The following is a 21,872-nucleotide window of genomic DNA, read 5'->3' on the forward strand; positions in this document are numbered from 1 at the left end:
AAAAAATTTAAATGCATATATTATGCACATACAATGTTATATGCATAAGAGTAGCTTCAGAGTATTCTGGTTTATGTATTAATGATTCATTAATGCAGTTACCAGGAGAATGAAGTCATTTGGTTTATGAATGTTTCATGACTTATAGTTCACTTGAGGCTTAGATTAATTTCATTTTTATATGCCATTTTTGGTCCACATATTTCTGCAGTTCATTTAATCAAGCTAGTTTTTCATGAAGGAAACTAACTTGAAAAGCACAAAATAAGTTTAAAATCTAAATGGACTAAAATTGAAAATGTTATCTTTGGTAAGCCTGTCAGTGAATTTGTATGTCAGAAAAAATACATTCTGAGTCCTTGCTGTTACAGGAAGGAACTTGCGTTCTCACACAAAGAACTTTGAAAGAAGGAATAGAAAGTATGATGGTCTAAATATGGCTACTGTCTAACAATTTGGCCTCTTCTATGACATAAATACATTAGTACAAAGAAGTTTCAGAATTCTGGTGTCAGAAATCATTCTCAATAATTGTCCCTCTTTCCCCTCCTTTTCAGTGGAAGTTGAATCCCAACAAATCTTCTTTCCACAAATAATTTTAACCTGTTCAGTCCTAGCTCCGTGGGACCTCATCTGCTGACAACAACTTATCATTTCCCCAGAATGAATTTAAATGCCAGCTTCTGTCTTGACCCCTCCAATTCACCCTTCCCTCAGCTGCTGAGAAGCTCCTCCCAGTTCTCCCATGCCCACTGCTGTCCAATCCCAGCCCCCTGTGCCTCATGCCGGGGTTACTGCCACAACATCCTCCTAAAGCGTTCCTGCAGAAGCTGACCATATCATTCCATTGCCTGAAACCCGGCAGTGGCATCGCCTTTCCATTTTAATCGGATCTAGACCCCTTACCATGCCTCTGTGGTCTGGTCTCTGCCTCTGCCACCGACTGCCATCTCCTTCAACTTTTCTCTGATTCAAAATCACTACCACATGGCCTTCTTTCTAAAACACAAACTGCAAAATTCCTTGCCATTTCAGAGAATTTGCTTTCCATACTCTTAACGTAGTCTTTCAAGTGCCTTCCCTTCTTTAACAACAACCAAGTCTCAATCCAAATGACCTTTTCAAGATGCCCTCACTAAATACCCAATCCCTCTCCCCTGCTGCGCTCTCCATCTTAGCATACGCTAACTTCTTGATAGATTTCAGTTGATTCCTGAAATTATCTTGGATAATAATGTGGGCTCTGGGCTTAGCCTATCAAGTTTCAAACACTGGCTCATCCATCTCTTGTCTTCTACCCAGGAAAGGTATTTAATCTCTATTTCTTTTCTTCTAAAATGGGATAACAATACTTCATCACTGTTGGGGCCCATCCAGCCAGAAGTGCTGTGTGGCCTTTGGGACCCTGCTTCCCCTACTTGAAAATGTGTGCGCTTGACTGCTTGACCTAAGTGGATCAGAGACTGGGGTTAGTTCTCCTATTAATCATGCCCCTTGGTAATCATGGTTTCAGTAACTGGGCAGATTTTCTGATTGAAACTTCCTCCCTAGTTATGGGCACCTTACTCACAGACTATTGTTTAAGCCTTTAAGAAAAAATAGCCTTGTCATAAGCTTTGGTTAATAATATCACTATGTACATAAAACAAACCCCTGCTGATGTATTTTGAGTGATGAATTATGTTTTTTGATCTTCTGTACTGTGCCTCATTTCTGTTTTGATTTTCTGTTTTTGCTACCTTGGAAATAATAACTTTTCTGGAAGTAACAAACAATGTAATCATTAGAAAAATGATGTAATCACCTATGGTATTTAAGACACCAAGTTTCATAGTAAACTGTGATCTCTTCCACCATTCACATTGTCTGAGTTCTTTCTTGTAGATATTTCGCCGACACCAACCCCCTACTCAGAGACCCTTGGACTCTGGTGCGTGGGCTGGTCCCCCACACATCACCTTGTTGCAAAGCCTAAATGATTTAAACCTGAAGTTCATAGAACAATGCTTTGCTACTCATTTATACTTGTTGTAGATATAGTAGAATCTGTATTAAATTATATCTCTTTGAAATACAGAGTCTGTTTAGTTTGTCCACCTCTGTAACTATGACATCTGGAACACAGGCGAGAACTAAATAGTAGATCCTCAATGAATGTGTGAGCTACTGTTACCTGAGACCTAATAAAGAGCAGCTCTGATCAAAGAAATTGAAACACCAAATGTTTTAAAATAGTGTGGGGGAAAATTATTTACACTTGATCTTAGCCAAAAGGCCGAGAAGCGATAGGGGAAAAATTATTTAATTTACCATTCTTGTCTTTGGCTCTAGTTGAAAATTTCTAACTGCCAAATATATTCACCCTCAAATAGTAGGTTTCAGTTACTGAGATCTGGATACACATGAAGGCTCAGTCCTAAAAAGGGAAATCAGCATGAAGCAGATCATAGAGGAACTTGACCTCCAGCCATGAAGTTGATAACAGAAACGAAACCACCAGGCCCAGATAGGAATTGGTCCTATTAGCTAGGTTACCTGGGTCAGAACTAGGGAGAAGGCTCCTGGATATGACCCACAGATATAGAGGGAAACAACTCAGGTAGCTTCTCAGAATGGAAATGGGGCTGATGCTTTTGGGTGGTCAGGATTGGTTCAAAAATGGGACAGAAACATGACCTATAAATACGCACTTCTGGATCACATGAGTATATCCGTGCTGGGTTCTGCTGGAGAAGTGAGAAAGAGGGAAAACATCAGATTATAGGTAGCTTTCCTAAACGTTGTTTGTATAAATTGGTTCAGATGTGGATAAAATTGACAACACCCCATTTTCAAACTGTTGCTAAGATTGCTAGTTAGGGTATGTACCATATATTGATTTTTACTGCTTATTATTAGGAAATCATGACTAGGTTAATATGTTATAGGCTATGAAGCAAAAGGAATATTAAGGCCTCTTGTTTGACTCCAGCTAATTATCTTAAATCAGAGTTTAATGGGACATGCACACAGGAAAATTGAATCTACCTTTTCATTTTGTCAAATTGTATGGCCCTGTACCATTCACTGTTTGTAAACTTTAAAAGTTCTGTGTTCTATAAGATACTGGACACTGTGTTTTGCCTTTGGCAGGACTGTGGGGTTTTTTTTTTTTTTTGGCTGTAGCATCTGCTCAGAGTGTCAGAGTATAAATTTAGAAACTTAAATAGAGAGCCAGCAGGTCATCATTTCACGAACTGATTTGTTAAAATTTCTCTAGTAAAACCACATTGCTTGGAAGACCTCTTGACATAAAAAATACAAAGGTATGTGTCTAATCCTTTTGAGAAACTTGGCATTTAAACAAAATATGAAGCTGAGTTATGTAAGGACTCTAATACCAATAATCATGTTACATAAAGTGTTGCATGTTATGAAGCCTTAGTGTATTCTCCTATGAAATTACTCTCTATGCTTTATAATAACATTTTCATGGTCTGAGAAAGTTATGCTATTAAATTTTAAAACCTTTAAATATAAGTTGTTAAAAGATTTAATATTCTTTGAGTCTTGATTTTGGTTTACATAATTCATAGCTACTTTTATACACATTACTAATGAAAAGTTTTGATATATTAAGTCAGATGTATCAGTTGCTACATCTAATTTTAGTAAAGCTTTCTGTATTTCTAACAAACTGAAAAAATTTGATGTATTTGACAAGTACTTCAATATTTCTTATTAATGAAGCTCTTAGAGCTAAGGGTATTTATATAATTTCATTCAAAACTTATTAATAACAGTAGTCTATAAATTATGATATTGTGTGGATTGCTTCTCATGATATTTAAATTCACTCCTTTGAAACAAAATACTTTTTCAAAGAAAAATGAAGATTAAAATGTTGAGTTCAATAACCATATCTGTCCACTTGAAAACATTCTTTATTCTGTAATTTTCACCCAAAGAGCCACTATTACCTTGCTATTACTTTCTTCCCCACCTTTTTCTCCTTTCAAGTCTTTCTTCCTCCCTCTGGTATTTCTAGCCATTAGGTCTAAATCAAGCTCACACACTCTTCTTCGCTCCCTAAGTGAGTTGAAACCATGTAGAGAGTGTGTATAGAAAGACAGATTCCTCTCTTAGCAGAACTGAGCCCTTCTCCCTCTCCTAACAAGAAGCCTAAGAGCAGTAGGAAAGGCAGTAGAAAAAGAAAAATGTTCCCAATTTAAAGAATTGGGAAGTAGAACTAGGAAACTGGTTTGTAGGATTTGGGTTTTGTTTGTTTGTTTGGTGGGGGGCGGGGGGGGGGTTGTTGGGAAGGCTGTTAACACACTTCAAAGCTCTAGGGAAAATGAAGTTCAGAATTATCAGCCATTTGCTTCCTGGCTTTGCAACATGTATGCAGGCATTTAAAGTGAGAAGCTAACATCGTTTAAGGGAAAACCTCCTAGATGTATACCATTTTTTTTTTAGCATTCAATGGTCAGATTTAATTTCTTTTTTTAAAATATAGTTATTGTCAAGTTGGTTTCCATATAACAAGTGTTCATCCCAACAAGTGCCCTCCTCCATGCCCATCACTCATTCCCCCCCCTTCAAGCCTCAGTTTGTTCTTAGTATTTAAGAGTCTCTTATGGTTTGCCTCCCTCCCTCTCCTTAACCTGTTTTTTTCCCTTTCCCTCCCCTATGGTCCTTTGTTAATAGATGTATACTATTTTAAAACTTCTTCTTTTAAACTGCTAAGAATAAAGAATTTGATGACAAATGCTAGTTCTTAAACATCAAAGTCAATTTGGTCAAAATCACAGTCTTAGTGAGCAAAAACCTCAGAAAGTTAATTGAAGATTCACATTTATAAAAGACTTTCTAAATACATTTTCACACCCTTCTCCAATACTTAATTTAGCCCATCCAAAGAATACATTACTCTCTAATAGGAATCCAGCAATAATAATATCATTACTTAATCCTTGTAAATATCTCAAAAGCAATTGTATTGACTCAAAATCCCCAGTAAAAAAACCTTCTTATTTTTCAGGATGTCAGACTTGGGACAATTTGACTCTGATTTTTACCAATCTAATTATACTATTGATAATCAGGACCAGAGTTCTGAAGATTCTAATGTCTATGGAAATATTTATGCATCTAGAGAGTGAGTATGCTTTCATTTTAAGAAGACATAATATTTTAACAATGGAGGGCTTCCTTGGGGAAAGCCAAAGCTCTCTCCAGCATATCTTGCTAAAATACTCAAGAAGAAATGCCAGGAAAGGTCAGGGAAATTAATTCAATTCACCACAGGCCCATTTATAGGTGGATGGCTTGTCTCCTGTTTTCAAAATATCACTTAACAGGGAGCCTGAAGACAGGCCCTGGACAGAACAGAACACATTTTTATTTTACATGTTATTTTCTGGGATGGTACTCAAGAAATAGATTTTATTTAATTAATAAACATTTATTGTGTGCCTGCTTGTATGTTAGGAAGTAAGAAGGATGCTACAAACACAATGATAAAAAAGAAGTCCATAATCTTTTCCCTCATACAATTTCAGAATTTATGTTGGAGAGAGGACAATTAAATATGCAATTATAATACAGTGTGAAAGCTCTCAAATTGAATTAAAATAAACATGTTTCAGAATGTGTTAGTTATTTGAGTTGATGATTTAACTTGAGCTGAAAATAAAAAATACTAAGAATTTAGTATTTACTCTTCACTAAGGTAAATAGGGCAAGGGCATTTAGGGTAAGAAGAATTTGGTTCAAGTTCTGGCTCTAGCGTTTGTTCTTTTTGATATTGGGAAACTCTTTAACTTCCCTGAGTGTCTTTAATTGAGAAATAAGGGCATTAATAATACCTACTTCATGGAATTACCATGAAGAACATTTGTGATCATGTATAGAAAATTTTGTTGAATAGTAAAACCATAAAATAAATATTAATTTTTTTCTGTAATTATAGCTTGTCACATCAATGGACATTTTATTACCTAAAGTCATTTAAACTTATTATATTTGTATATACAGTTGCTTCTTTGGATGTTCTTTTGTGAGTCTAGATTAGTGAATTGTGAAAGTCAGACTTTTCGATTTTTAAGATAACTAATGGTTATTGAACTCTTACTGTGTGTTAGGTACTCTTGTGAACTGCATATAAGTTTCCTCATTGGATCCCCAGACAATCCTGAGATGAGTGCTGGTATATTTCCTCCCTTGACTGATTTTTCCCCTGTTTCACATATGAGAAAACAGGGACCCAGAGAACTTCAGGAACTTTTCCAAGGTCACACAGCTAGTAAGAAGTAAGGTTTGGATTTTAGTCCAAGGTTATTGATTAGACCCATAACTAAGGGAGGCATACAATTTATTATAAAATGAAGACATTTTTAAGAGTAAAATGCATGTCATTAATAATAATGGTGATACAACAGGATCAAAACTGGGCCATCTTAGGTTAACTGGCATATGTGGTCACTATTTCATTCCAAAAAGTTTAGGTCAAATGTAATCACATAAGAAATATTTTTAGTTTATTGGTTTTTTAGTGTATTTTTCTAGAAGCAGATAAGTACTTGAAAGATCCAGTTGAAGGAGGAAAATGTAGACTAAATACAACAAGCAATGGGAACTCTTCTATTCCTACTATGCCAGGACAACTTGGAAACTGTTTCCACTGGCTGGTCACTCCTGAAAACACAGACAGATAGGTGTGGTTTTCTAGCTACTCCTGCCGAACCGCTACTCTAAGGCAATAGGGAAAGGTATTGCCATGAAATGTTTTTAAAACTGTAAAAGTTTAATATCTAGAGTTTCACCTCATTCACCTCCCTATTCTATGTTACCCAGCTTCAGGCAGGTTACCATAAGCATTCCGTAAGATGAAAAGCAATCTCTAGCACTCCCTCCCTCTCTCTGAACATTATCATTAGGTAGAAGAGTGTTGATCAGCCAGAGGGAGTAGCTTGAACATTGAGGTGTTCCAGGATGATAAGTCAAAACACAAAATCCATAATGAGAGCTATTTAATGGGATTTTCTGGCTCTGTTCTCCTATTTTAGTAAAAGAAACTAGTCACCTTCTGTTTATTTTCTCCCTTCTCTTCTCCAGTTGGAATAAAACACCTGGGTAGTATCTACAATCTACATTTTCAGACTAAACTAAAAAGCCCAACAAGAGTCCCTTATACAGGGACTCATAGACCACAGCTATCTTCCCACCAACGCCACCCAATTTTCTTTCTCCATTTGATTACACACATATCAACATTGCCCAGAAATCAAGATGACAAAGAGAGGGAAATTAGCATAACCAAATGAGAAAACTCAAGATTATATTGTATTAGGTTGACGGCCTGGCCTGCTTCAGTTGCTTAGCATTTAAATCCAAGTCCTGATTCCACTACAGTAACATTGAAATTCCAATCCACACTGCAAGTCTCAGGAATTAGAAAAGGGCATATTAGCTATGGTAGTTTTATGGGGTACATAAAACATGGAGTCAAGTCAGCGACTTATTAGTGTACATCAAACTCCAGAGATTTGATCTTTTATTCATACAGTGAATAGCTCAGTAAAAACACACCTCAAATCACAGTAAATATGCTGACCATCATGGCAAAAGACACAGGAATCCAGGGGACAGTTATAATCTGTGAGTCTCGTTCTCTTTGGCTCTGTTCACCCCTGTCCCCATTAATGGGAGCTTGTTTTAAAAAACTTGCTCAGTGGCATACTCATCTGAAACCTGGTTGACTGTGCTTACTAAGGCAATAAAGATATTTATACATAAAATAAGTTTTCTTATTTTAGAATGAACAAGAAGGAGTTTTCTCATTTTAAAAAACTATTTACTCAGGGGCACCTGGGTAGCTCATTCCGTTAAGTGTCCAACTTCGGCTCAGGTCATGATCTCATGGTTCATGAGTTTGAGCCCTGCATTGGGCTCTGTGCTCACAGCTCAGAGCCTGGGGACTGCTTTGGATTCTGTGTCTCTCTTTCTCTCTGCCCCTTCCACACTTATGCTGTCTCTCTATCTCTGTCTCTGTCTCTCAAAAATAAGTAAACATTAAAAAAATATTTTTAACTAGGTAGTAATTCAGATGGGCATTATTTCCAATCACCTGTATCCAGTTATCTAGGTTATATTTTCCCATTATATTTTTCTATTTTTTAAAATAGAAAATCTATTCAAATTATTTAGAGCAAGAAATAGATACTTCTGCAGAAAAGGTGACAACAACTAGAAAATTCCCTTTGAATGTTTTAATTGGGCTTTAACAGACTGAACCCCAGCTTTTCTGCCAGACCTGATCTTTCTCTAGTGTGTCCAGCGTAGTTAGTGGCACTGCCAATGGCACAAAGTCACTGTGCACCCATCGGCTCAGCCAGAATCTGGGAATGTTGTATAAGTTGACATCCCTTCCATCATTCCCTAAACCACACCGCCATCCAACTGATCCTGCATATTTTGTACTGACTGAGATTATTTATTTATTAAGGTTTATTTATGTACTTTGAGAGAGACAGAGACAATGCAAGTGGGGGAGGGCCGGAGAGAGAGACTCCCAGCAGGCTCCGGACTGCCAGTGCAGAGCCCCTGTGGGGCTCAAACCTCCAAAGCCATGAGATCATGACCTGATCCAAAACCAAGAGTTGGACCCTTAACTGGCTAAGCCACCCATGTGCCCCTGTATTTAGGGTATTTAGAATGCCTCATTTTACTGGCTCAACTGGAGACTTACATAGATAAAATGATTCTGGAGTAGATGGAATTATTTTAACCAGGAGGATATTTTCATTGTAGATCTGTCCTATTGTTGCCTCAGGCTGTTTCAGATGATAGTATTGAAAATTCTGAAACCTTCATGGTCTCATGTTTTTGGAGGTGTGCTGTGTTGTCAGGCTCTAGGAAATATACCTATACTTGAATATTAGTTAAATGTGCAGTTAGACTTTCAATGAATTATACTTATCTGTTGATACATTTTTTATCACCTAATATACACTCTAACCCTTCTTATGGCAGTGGGAGTCAGCTCATCATTTACACGCCCTATAGATCAGACTGACAAAGGAAAGCAGCTCAGGTGACTGTTATGATCGAAGTCCATACCTACGGTTTTGGAAAAACAAACTTTTAATAAGATATGTAGCTAGTGACAATGTAATAGGACACAGAAAATATATTGCTGCAATCACAGAAAATCATTAGTCTTTTTTTTTTTTTTTTTTTGAGAAAGAGAAAGTATGTGCGAGCAGAAGAGGGGCTGAGAGAAAGGGAGACAGAATCTGAAGCAGGCTCCAGGTTCTGAGCTGTCAGCACAGAGCCCGATGTGGGGCTCAAACCCACAAACTGTGAAATCATGACCCGAACTGAAAGTGGACATTCACCTGACTGAGCATCCCAGTGCCCCTTACTGAGTCTTTTACCAATGATCTTCTGTTTTTACCTTGGAAGGTGAATGTTAAGTCCTGTTGCCTCAGAGGTAAAATATTTTCCCTGGCTGCAGACTGTGCCTTAACACAACATCATCCACCTGGAGATTAGTTGGAACTTTATAAACCCAGATATGGGTGGTGAAAAGGGAAATACTAAAGAAGTGGTGAAGATCCAGAGGGTTTTTAAATAGACCAGGGGTGTGGCCACTGCTTTATTGCTTAGAGACATAAGTCCTGGCTTGCATGTAGTAGAGACTCTCCTGGTGGGAAAACACAAGACTGGCAGGGTGTTGTCCAAAGTCAGTTTGGGTGTTCCAAGGAAACCAAAATGATAAAAAGCTAAAGATGATCAGCACAGAAGGCCTCCCGGCCTCATATTAATGTTGTTTTCTTTAAGGAAGAGACAACTATTTACAAATAAAGACGAGGCTGTTTCAGGATGTGTGGAAGGCATCTAGAATGCTTTAGTGTAAGCCCTAAGCCTCAGGAAGAAAACTGCGTACAAATACTTAGTTAATGCTTATTGATCATCTTTTGTGTGCCCAACACCATTCTAAATGCTTTACTTATTTCAGCTAATTTAATTCACAATAACCTTATGTTCCATTATTATTATTTTATTATAGAGCACAGATTTTATGGCTTGGGTATATTGGTAAAGAACTTTGAGCCCTGTTCAACTTTGATATTGAGTAATTGGCTTTTTTAAATAGTTCTTATTAGTTCATACTTTTTGAGATAAAATTGACATATTGACATACAATGTTATATTAGTTTGAGGTTATATTAGATAATTCTATACATTAAACTATGCTCATCAGGATAAATGTAGTTACCATGTGTTATTACCAGGTTATTGACTATATTCCCCATGCTTTACTTGTCATCCCCATGACTTATTTATTTTATAACTGGTTGTTTGTAGGTTTTAATCTCCATCATCTATTTTGCCCATCCCCCACCTCCTCCCCTCTGGTAACCACTACTTTGTACCATGAGTTCTATTATTATTTTCATTTTACAGATGAGAAAACTGAGGCACAGATGTGATGTAATTTGCCTAAGATAAGGAAACTGGGATTTGAACATAGGATTTAACCCCAGAGGCATGTTTGCTAACCACTTGGTTTGGGATAAATTCTGTCATTGGACTATTTCCTCAAGAGAAATGCAATCCCACACAGTGAGGAAGCAAAAAAAGAGTCCTATGACTAAGAATGTTGCCAGTTGTTCTAAAGGAATCTTTTGCAGTCATCTGAAAGTTAAGCTTTTATTTAAGTATTTATTTTTACAGGAAGAGGAGATACCTGCTAACAAAGTTAATGTTTAAACACTACCAGCCAGAGTCCAGTATTTTTTTTTTTTTGGTCTAATTTAGTTGACATTTGTTTCATCTGGAATAATGTGATGAGTTAGAAATCATCAAAATTTCAATATGCATCTTCTCATAGAGCTAATTAAAATGCTGTGTAATCAAGGAGAAGAGGAATATTTTGTTGATACACTCTGCACAACTCCCATTGCTATGTGGAATATAGATAGAATAGAATCTTGCCATCTTACTATTGGGTACACTAATGTAAGTCATGCATTAAGTATTAATAGGTTAATACTTCAGGGCTATGGGCTTAATAAAGCAATTAGGAAAATGTCTAGTCCATTCTCTCTGAATAACTTTCATGAAAGGATAGTGTAGGCTTAAAAGATACCACTAAAAATATGAGAACTATGTTTGCATAGCCTTCAGAGTTAGAGCCATCTAGCATAAAATGATAATGCTAAGAAATGTGGGGTTAAGTACACACTCAAGATACATGGTTAAGGGTACAGTTATCATGATGAGCACTGAGTAATGTCTAGAGTGGTTGAGTCACTATAGGACATACTATAGGGTTATATGAAATTAATATAACACTGTGTTAACTATGGAGTTAAAATTTAAAAAATTTAAAAAAGGAAACAGATGTATGGTTAAATGAAATTATGGTGCACAGTAATTTTCAGAAAAAAAAGTCCTAAAACATGAGAATTGGGTTATTTTACATAGTTTGTTGGGTAGAACTTTGAACTCATAATGCAACTATATTGGCATTGCTTAGATTTTATTGAGATGTAGTGTTAAATGTCAGAGTCCACATGTCAGAGTTATAAAAAGAGGGAATTTTAATTCATATAGTAATAGGAAGTGACCAGGGTTAATTTTTGTTAGATAAAAGATTTGAGGTTTCCTTTGTAGGACAGATTTTGAAATTAAACTTTCTTAAATAACTGGTGGGAAAATTTTAATATTATGCCAAGGACAACCAAGACCAAGCTCCTGATGAAGAAATTTTCTGGATGAAAGAACAGAGAAGGAGGAAAGAAAAAGAGGATGGGATTTAGCTGGTAAAGGGCTTTTTTTTCCCAAAATGTTTTTCTCTTTGCAAGGATTGGTTCAAGGTAGCCAGTGACCTATGCTCAATTCCCCCATTCACAGAGATTGCTTTTCAGGCAGTAATTTTAAAAGTTACCTTTTCTCAAGCCTGGTTAATCACACCTGGGCATGGGTTATAGTGAGGCCAGGACAGTTTCTAGTCAAATAGTCTTGGTTAAATGCTGGTCCATTAAGTCCACCCTATTTCCCCTTTTGTTCTACATTTAAAAATATATGGATCAAGGGGGGCTTTTATCAACCAGCATGCCCTTCAGGTTATTATAATTCACTGCTACCAGTGTTGTTTTTTAAAAAAAGTTTATTAATTTTGAGAGATAGCACACACATGAGCAGGGGAGGGGGAGAGAGAGAGGGAGAGAGAATCCCAAACATGCTCCATGTGGACACAGTGTGGATCTCACAAAGCTTGAGATCATGATCTGCACCAAAATCAGGGTCAATGCTTAACCCATTGAGCCAGCCAGGTGCCCCTTTGCCAGTAATTTTGATAGTGGGGGGTGGGTCTATTTTGCTGAGAAAAGAAAAAAAACAAGTTTTAGAATATGCCCATGGCTAAGTGAACAGTAACAGTAATCAACATATGCTGTTGGAGATTCAAGAAGTATTGCACCAGGTCCTGGCTGTAATGGGCTTACAGCTGAGTTAGCATATGATTAAATGCACATATCTTTATTATGGTAGCTTTTTGGTTTTTCTTCCCAAGAGAAGGTCATTTTCTCTGTCAAGCTTACTTGTATAAGGGGAGTTGAATATGTTATTCTTAGACTTAATATTAAGATAAATGTTGGAAGGAAAGTACCAAAAGCCATTCTGTAAATATTTTAACACAAAGAGATCAGGGAGCTACAAAGTTCAGAATCCTGTGCTGTATTTTTAGCTTAACCTAAGGCGCTCTGATGAAAGAAACTTAAACATGTTAATAAGGACAACTTCTTATATGTTTCCCCCTTCCTTCAGGTAAAAACAATTTTAAATGATCAAATAACTTCATGTACTCTCTTTTTTTTCCTTCCTTCCTTAGCTCTAGTAAGAAGTTATGTACTAAGAGTGTTGTTTTCCAACTTTCTCATACAAATTGTGAAATAAAAAACAAAAGCACAGTCAGGGAAGTATTGAAACATCATGTTCCAACAAAACTCAATGGCGGATTTTGAAAGAAGAACATTAACCCAGCCATAGAATCCTTTTAGTTAGTTGCTAAAGTTCCTGAAGATAATTCAGTTGGCGGTAATTGTCTGGGAAGGGCCACTGCTAGAAAGTCAACTTATACATTTGTGTTTTTGTATGAATTGACTATACTATTAAAATTGATTTTTACCTATTGTTTCCACAAATTTGTAGGAAATGTCATGTTTAGTTGTTGCCCCTGAACCAAGTTGAAAAACAACATTATATCAACAGGCAGAGATGCTGGGACAATTTCAGTTAGGAGTCCCACACCTACAGTGCTACTGTGTGACATTGGACAAGTCCTTCAGTCTCTATGAAACTTTATTTCATGGGATTAAATGGGATTAAACCTACAATTTTTACCTTAAAGAGTATTAATTATGTGAGAAAATGTGAGGGAAAGTCTCCAGCACATTGTATATGATCAATAAATATTAGTTGGTATGGATCTTTCTTCTAGAACCTTCTCATGACCAGCTATTTCATTTGTTTTTATTAAAGTTAAATTTTAAGCAAGTTATTTCTTTCATTGGTTAATACTCGTAAAAATTAGGAGAATTCATAGAAAGAAAATTGTATTTCCTTCCATAATTTGTCATGATATCTATCTCTGAGATGTATAGAAATCAGTATTTTCCTTCTCTAGACAGCAAACCAGTGCGCAGCGCCTGCCTGCCTTTGTCCCACAAGAGATGCTCATGTCATCGGGTTATGAGGGACAATTTTTTCAGCCAGCGTCCAACCCGGATTATTATTCACAATCTTCTTACATGGATAGTTTTGATGAAGAGCCTCCTTTGCTAGAAGATAAGTTAAGGGAACGCTGTTAATGTGTGTACAGCTAGAAGAATAATAGCAATAATCAGCATGTAATGTGCACTGTCAGCATGCTGCGCACAGTGTTTTATGCGTGATTATTCCATGTTTAAACAAGAGTCTGCCAAACCAAGGTGCTTAAGCCGTTGAAAGTTTGTCTCGTGTGTGTGTGTGTGTGTGTGTGTGTGTGTGTGTGTGTGGGGGGGGGGGGGGGGGGGGGGGGGGGGGGGGGGGGGGGGGGGGGAGTGACTGGAAGTAGATCTGTACTATTGCTATTACTGCTGTTATTAAATGTTTCTTTCAGAGTGTTAGAGTGCAGACTCCCTTACCATATGTAGACAATAGTGAACATGTCTTTTAGCAGAGTGGTTATAGCAAAGTAATGACCTTTTCCATTCCAGTTAACTTGTATCTTCTGCTATAAAGCCTGGGAGCCAAGGGGGGTAGTTTCTGAGTATTCTTGTATTCTCAGGAATACAAGCCAATTTTTCTTCTTCCCTGGCTCATGTGAGCCCCCTCATCTCAGCTAAGTATGGCTAAGTGGGGAAGGATATGATTCCAGTAAATACCACTGTTGGTGGCAAGAAGCCACTGGACCCTTGTAGGTGAAGTCTCAGGGATTTCAAGGGATGTTCCAGCCATTGATTTTTTTGTTTTTGTTTTTTTCATTCAGGCACACTACATCTGTTGCTTTTGCTCTTGAAGCAAATCAACATGAAGCTAGAAGCATAGAGGCTAGAAAACTAAAACTCAAGTAGATAAATTTAAGAGCCTGGAAAAATATTAATAGGTTAACTATTATGCTCTAACCCCTTTATATGTAGTCCAGTGAAAAGGGATAGATTAAAATTTCCAATATTTTACATCAGAAGATAAGTGTTTGCCATATAAATACAGCCAACCACTTGGCGTAAAGCATTCTTTCTTTGCCTTCAAAATTTAAAAAGGGTGAAAGATTTAGACCACTTAGAAAAGCACAGGGGCACCTGGGTGGCTCAGTCCGTTGGGCATCAGACTTCAGCTGAGGTCATGGTCTCACAGTTTGTGGATTTGGGCCCTGCTACCGACTCCGTGCTGACAGCTCAGAGCCTGGAGCCTGCTTTGGATTCTCTGTCTCCTTCTCTCTCAGCCTCCCCCCCGCTCACACTGTCTCTTTCTCTAAAAAATAAACATTAAAATAAAAATTTTCAAAGAAAAGCACAGAAAATTATGTAATAGATTTGTTGGCTCTTTAGAAGCCAGTTAGATTTGGGAATCAGTTATGTTTACCCAACTCATTCTAGTTTGTCTCTGTAATAGTAATCAACACCTGAAACTTATAAGCTATCCTCATTAAACATTTTTATTCATTCCACCAACATTACTACTTTAAAAAAACTATCAGTTTTATTATTAGAGAAGTTATCTATATTCAATATAGAAATGTAAAAAATATAGAAATATATGAATAAAATTATGAGAACCACCTAAAATTTTGTCTTGACATGACTACCATTAATGATGTGATGTATTTTCTTCCAGCCTTTATTCTGTTTTTCTGAGTGTGTGTGTATAAAATGCATATATGTCAATATTTTATATGTATGTATATATTTAAGTATATATGCTTAAAAATGAAATGCTATATTTTGAATATGTATTTTTGAATACTCAAAAATGAAAGATCATACAATGGCTATAAAGTTTTGTCCTTTTTAAAAAATGTTTATTTATTTTTGAGAGAGTGAGAGAGACAGAGTGTGAATCAAAGAGCGGCAGACAGAGAGGGAGACACAGAATCTGAAGCAGGCTCCAGGTTCTAAGCTGTCAGCACAGAGCCCGACACAGGGCTTGAGCCCGTGAACCACAAGATCATGAGCTGAGCCAAAGTTAGACACTTAACCAAATGAGCCACCCAGGCGCCCAATAAAGTTTTGTACTTTTAAAAGTTACCTTATATCAAAAGCATTTCTATGCATGCATTCTTTAAAGTCACTGAATATTACTTGAAAATATGATATGGAATGGCTTCATGATATTTTGTAATATAAAAAAGTACCATAATTTAAACTCACTTAAAGGTTTCTCCTTGTAATAAGTAAGGCTTTGGTGAACACCATAGGGAACAACTTTGACCTCTACAGAGCTGTCCTTGGGATGGATCCGTAACAGTGGAATTACTGGATCAAAAGGCACTTACACTGTCAAACTGATTTAGAAAAAGCATGACCTACTACACCATCATCATAGAACATGAGATGTTCTATGTTTGGTGGGCAAAAAGCAGTACTTTATAGTTCATTGTTGGTTACCAGAAAAGTTAGACATTTTTTTCACATTTATTGACGGTTTTTCATGTTGTCAGATTTCTTATTCGAATCTTAAGGTTTTTCTTTTCCATGTTTATTTATAGGGATATTTGTATGTTTTTTAAATTATTGTTATTTTTTATTGTTAATTTTTCTAACAATTGTTTTTGAGAGACAGAGACAGAGCACGAGTGGGGGAGGGGCCTTGAGAGGTGGAGACACAGAATCTAAAGCTAAGCTGTCAGCACAGAGACCGACACAGGGCTCAAACTCACAGACTGCAAGATCATGACCTGAGCTCAAATGACTGAGCCACCCAGGCACCCCAGGGATATTTGTATGTTAAGGATATTTAGGTGCGCCTGGGTGGCTCACTCGGTTAAGCATCCGGCTTCAGCTAGGGTCATGATCTCACAGTTCGTGGGTTCGAGCCCCGCATCGGGCTCTGTGCTGACCGCTAGCTCAGAGCCGGGAGCCTGTCTTCAGATCCTGTGACTCCTTCTCTCTCTGACCCTCCCCTGCTCACGCTGTCTCTCTCTCTCTCTCAAAAATAAATAAAAACATTAAAAAAATTTTAAAGGATATTTAATGATTGCCTGCACTATGTGTTGTAAACATTTTTTTCCTAGATGGTGTTTGCCATCTAATGTGCTAATGGGAAATTAAAGCATATTAGAATTTTAATATTTATGTTTTCAAGTCCACAGTGTTTTCTTGGTAAGTTTTTTCTTCTGATCGCACTTTTGTTTCGAATGTATTTCTCCAGCTCCAGGCGCTGTTTATATCCCCTCGTATACTCTTAAATTTTTTAATCATCTTTTTGTTTTGCACTTAAAGTTTTGATTCAGTAAAAATTATTTTATTTTAATATGTGAAGTAGGATTCAACCTTATTTTTTCTTTTATTATTAACCAATTTTTCCTTTAACATTTATTGAAAATAATCTTTTCCTGTTCTCTAATGTATCTGTTGTGGTATTCTAAACTCTAATGCATCCTTCCTTCTCAAAGTAGGAAATACAGTGGGTTTTCCCCTCCCACCTTATGTAGATTAGAGAAAATTCTTAGAATATTTTTCCTTTTGTGATTATCCCCACCAAGTTGCTAAGGTATTAGAGGAGACTGGACCTAATATAATTCTGCATTTTGAATCTATGAAATTTCTAACTCTGATTCAGTATGTTCCTCAGGCTGGGTGCCTGAGAGCCTTCAGATTCATCTGTCTCAAAGATATAAAAAAGCCGTAGGCAGGGCGTCTAGGATAAGGTGATAAATGGTGTTTGCTGGTTTTTATTGAGCATACACCAAACAGCCTATCACATTATGAAGCTATAATAATTAACATCCCTTGCACAAAAATGTTATTTGGAAATGCGCTTGTTAATTCCTTAAATACGTTGTTATCTAAAAGACTTCTTTGGTGGGTGTAAGAATGATACTTTTGCAATTTGATAATGTACAGTCAATATGTTAACAAAAGCATCTTGAAGAATAATAGTCAATTCAAGTCTGTCAAACCAGAAGATATTACTGCGATATTCAGTACTTATGTACGTAGCACAGTTTGATGTTTATATTTGAAAGGCCGGTGCCACAATTTGCATATAAAACAAGAATATTAATTCATTTTTATAGCATATATATTATATACTTTACTACCACTAGATGACAGCAAAACAATAAATTTCACATTCAAATTTCACAATCGTTTCATCTTTTATCTTTACAATAAGGTATTATATTAGAGTATCTACAATTAATAAATACTTATACTCTCATTTGCATACCTTGTAATAAATTTGGAAACAAAATATTATGGAGATATACTTTGGTAGAAAACAAACTCTTTTTTAGAATGACAGTATGTAGCAGGTCTTATGTTCATTCACTGGTTAATGAATCGATGTGGAAACATGTGCAGAAGTTAATTATGCCATCAAATAAATGTCTAAAATCAGTATTAATGTCTCATAAAGCATATTTCATCTGAGGTTCCTCAGGAATAATTGCTCTGCTTTTTGAGAAAAAAAAAGGTATTTTGAATTAAAGGCCACTTTGTTGTGGTGAATACTGAAAACATATTGCTAGCATAAATGTCTTAATTGAAAATAAAGTTTGAAAACAACAGAAGGCTTAGGTGGAATTAATTTAACTATAATATTTCTTAAATTTTAAAATCTTCTGCTAATTTAAAAAATCACATTAGACATTCTAACCTCATTTTAAGCTCACCTTCCCGAAGTGTGTGTTCATTAAGAAATATATAAATAACTGTGATAATAAGAAGGATGCAGCATGGAAGTTGAAATGTACATAATTTACTCACCATTAACCACAAATTCTTTTTCAAATGAGGGATAGAAACTGCCAACCTGAATGTAAAATGAATGAAAAAATATCCTTTCTATCCCAGTGAAGACCAATGTCTGGCCAACCTTTTGAAAGTGTCTAGGTCCCTGTTAGAGCAAGACCCCTCATGTCATGGCAGTCATTAAAAGTCCATCTGGTATTATGTGTAGAGAGTTTCAGATATGCAATCATTAGGTGTTATGTGCTACTGTAAAAGAAGTTGAACTATGCCCTATATCTGACCAAAGACAGTTACTAAATCCTGGGAAGGGAAGTTGAATGCCACGTACAGTTGATTTGGGGAGAAATCCTTCACATGGGAGAATTGGGCTCAATTCAGAAAAAATACAGCCATTATGAAATGAGATGCACATTGAGACCCATGACTATATTATTAAAAGTAAGGATTTTTTGTTTGTTTGGTTTCTGGGGTTTTTATGTTTGTTTATTTTCTGTGTGGCGTGTTTGGGTGGGCAGGCACACGCACTTGCCTTTCTACCAATCTCTTCCTATTTTTCCCACCCTCAGCCCCTAGCAACCACTTTTTCTACTCTGTTTCTATGTGTTTGACTTTTTTTCTCCTTGAGTTTAGAGTCCACATGTAAGTGATTCTGTGCAGTATATGTCTTTGTCATAATGCCCTCAAGGTTCATCCATGTTGTTGTAAATGGCAGGGTTTCCTTTCTCATGAGTGAATACTCCATTGTATGTATGTACCACGTATGATCATATGTATGATAGATCTATCCACTGAGATTGTGTCCATATCATGGGTATCGTGAAAAATGTTGCACTGATTTTGGGAGCAGAGATATCTCTTTGAGATCCTGTATCCATTGCCTGTGGATATATATATCCAGAAATGAGATTGCTGGATCAAATAGTAGTTCTATTCTTTTTTCTTTTTTCTTTTTTTAAACTGGCCAGGTTCAGTGCTCAGGTCATAGCCTCTGGCTGCCATGCATTGCTGCCCTGGGGACAGATCCACTGGGCTCCGTGCTGTAGCCAGTCCCTCAGGAGCCCCTCCCTCCAGCTGTTGGGAGGTCTGTGGCCAGCCTGGCCTGGGGAGCAGCCACAGTTGGAACAGTGGAAATGCCAGAGCCCTATTTTATTTTTTAAGCTTTTGAGGACCCTCCATACTGTTTTCTATAGTGGCTACATGAATTTACATTCTCACCAACAATGCACAAGGGTTCCCTTTTCTCCACCTCCTCACAAACACTTGTTATTTCTCATCTTTTTTGATAATAGGATTCTAATGGGTGTTAGGCGATACATTTTTGTGGCTTTAATTTGAATTTTGCTGATGATTAGTGATATTGAGCACCTTTTCATGTACCTGTTGGCCATTTGCATGTATGTTCTCTAAGGAAAAATGTCTATTCAAGTCCTCTGCCCAGTTTTTAATTGGATTGCTTGTTTTAGGGAGGAAAGCATGAGTTCTTGAGTCAGATTCTTCAGTGTTGAAACCTAGATTTCTGTTACTAGCTCTGTGACTTTGGAAAAATTACTTACTATTTCAAAATCTCAGCTACCTGATGCACAAAACAGGAATAAAATAATACTACTAGCTTCATTACATGTCTGGAAGACCAATGCATACAAATCTTGTAGAGCTCACAGCAAAATTCAGTGAAAGCATTCAATAAAAAACATGTAAGTCTTTTTAGTTGAAATGCATGTTCTTCACAGTAGTTTACCTCTAGTTTTTCTGGATCGCTGCCTTACTCTTACTCAAATTTAAAATGATAGAAGAAAGGGCAGTGAGCTTTATCACTGGCTCTTAAATAGTAAAGTCATTTTCTTCTCCTTTTTGACTGTTTTTTTTTTCTACTCAAGATACAACTTAAAGTTTATAGACATGGTGAGAAAAGAAACTAATATGGTGTCAATATTTATTCTGTATTCAGTGGATGTCAGATGGCTGGGTGGATTTGTTTTGTTTTGTTTTTCAAATAAAACCTGTAAGAGGAGCCGGATCTAGCAGATAGGTCTGTGAGGTGGCAGTCAGAAGTATTTGAAAACAAGGTATTGGGGAAAAATACTTATTTCTAAATGAGTTTGGACTCATGGACAGAGTCCCACAGATTTTGGATACTTTATTCTACCACCACCACTCATTAAAGGGAAAGGTTAACTTGTCTCAAGAATTTAATCTTTGAGTCCATAGACTCAACCACAAGAGCATTGACCTTATTAAAATATGGGTGCAAGAAGGAGCCATTCTGCTTTCTCTTCTGTGGGGTTTTAGGCAGTTAGCATAGAATTACTCTTCTCATCAGGCAGGGTGGAGGTAAAATCACAGATCTGGGCTAAATATCTTCAGTTTAGATAACACTGCTAATTGAAAAATTATACCATGTTTGATATTAGCATGATATGATTTCAGAAGTATTATCAAGGGAAAATAGGGATAAAGGAAATACGTAAACAGGCAATAGAATAGTACCTTTGGTCTGTTAGCTACCATTTTATTTTTTTACTGTAGAACATCTGTTTCCCCATTTCCAGACTTTAAGCTTATATTTATTTAGTGCATCAGGTAAGGAAAATTTTCTTTCATGTAACTATTTATCGGAAATATTTCTTTTAACTCATTGGGAACAAAAAATTTTTTTTATTATTTTTGTTTTTGAATTACTGTGTATTACATAGAACTTTAGATTTTTGAAGATACAAAGATCAGATTAAAGTGCTAAGAAAATCAACCAGATATGTTAAATTTAAGTAAATAATATTATTCATATTTATAAAACATTTACAGTGCCACTTTTTTTTTTCTTTTTGCAGAACTTGGAATTAATTTTAACCACATATGGCAAAAAACCTTGACCGTGTTAAACCCGCTACAGCCAGCAGATGGCAGCATTATGAATGAAACGGACCTCACGGGGCCCATCCTGTTTTGTGTCACTCTGGGAGCCACCTTACTTCTGGTAATACACAGCAGGGAGCACCAGTTTTTAATGTGTGCCCTTCCAAAGAAGAGGGTCATTATTAATACAGAAGAAAATGTGTTATTTTTAAAAGTGTAAATCGTTTAATTCATCACTACATTTTTTTTTTTTGTCTGCTTGTTTGTTTTTGTTTTTTGGTGACAGAGAGAGATGTAGTTAATTGAATCATAGTGACAAAGTAAAACTACCCTTTAAGTATTACAACAGATAAAATATAAATGTAAGCAGAATTTCTATCGATAGTTTTTTGAGGACCCAGCAATAGCATTGCTGGGGATTTACCCAAGAGAGACAGAAATGCTGATGCATAGGAGCACATGTACCCCAATGTTCATAGCAGCAATGTCAACAATAGCCAAAACATGGAAAATGTCCATCACCTGACGAATGGATCAAGAAGATGTGGTATATATTCACGATGGAGTACTACATGG

General features: G+C 36.5%; 1 protein-coding gene and 1 pseudogene across 1 annotated transcript in view; one reads left to right on the forward strand and one right to left on the reverse strand.

The window, feature by feature from the left end:
* Positions 1–2,112: 2,112 nt before the first annotated feature.
* LOC115302848 lies at positions 2,113–2,287 on the reverse strand (annotated as a pseudogene).
* An 868-nt stretch (positions 2,288–3,155) lies between these two features.
* The window catches only part of YIPF7 (Yip1 domain family member 7), a 26,640-nt gene continuing 7,923 nt past the window's right edge, over positions 3,156–21,872 (forward strand). Inside the window, exons 1-4 of the mRNA XM_029932097.1 lie at positions 3,156–3,305; positions 5,021–5,137; positions 13,676–13,836; positions 21,272–21,417. Coding sequence (XP_029787957.1) covers positions 5,022–5,137; positions 13,676–13,836; positions 21,272–21,417 — 423 coding nt within the window. The 5' untranslated portion in view covers positions 3,156–3,305; position 5,021. The remainder of the gene's footprint in view (positions 3,306–5,020; positions 5,138–13,675; positions 13,837–21,271; positions 21,418–21,872) is intronic.

Source organism: Suricata suricatta, chromosome 1, assembly GCF_006229205.1.
Source record: "Suricata suricatta isolate VVHF042 chromosome 1, meerkat_22Aug2017_6uvM2_HiC, whole genome shotgun sequence".
In the NCBI taxonomy this organism is placed as follows: Eukaryota; Metazoa; Chordata; class Mammalia; order Carnivora; family Herpestidae; genus Suricata; species Suricata suricatta.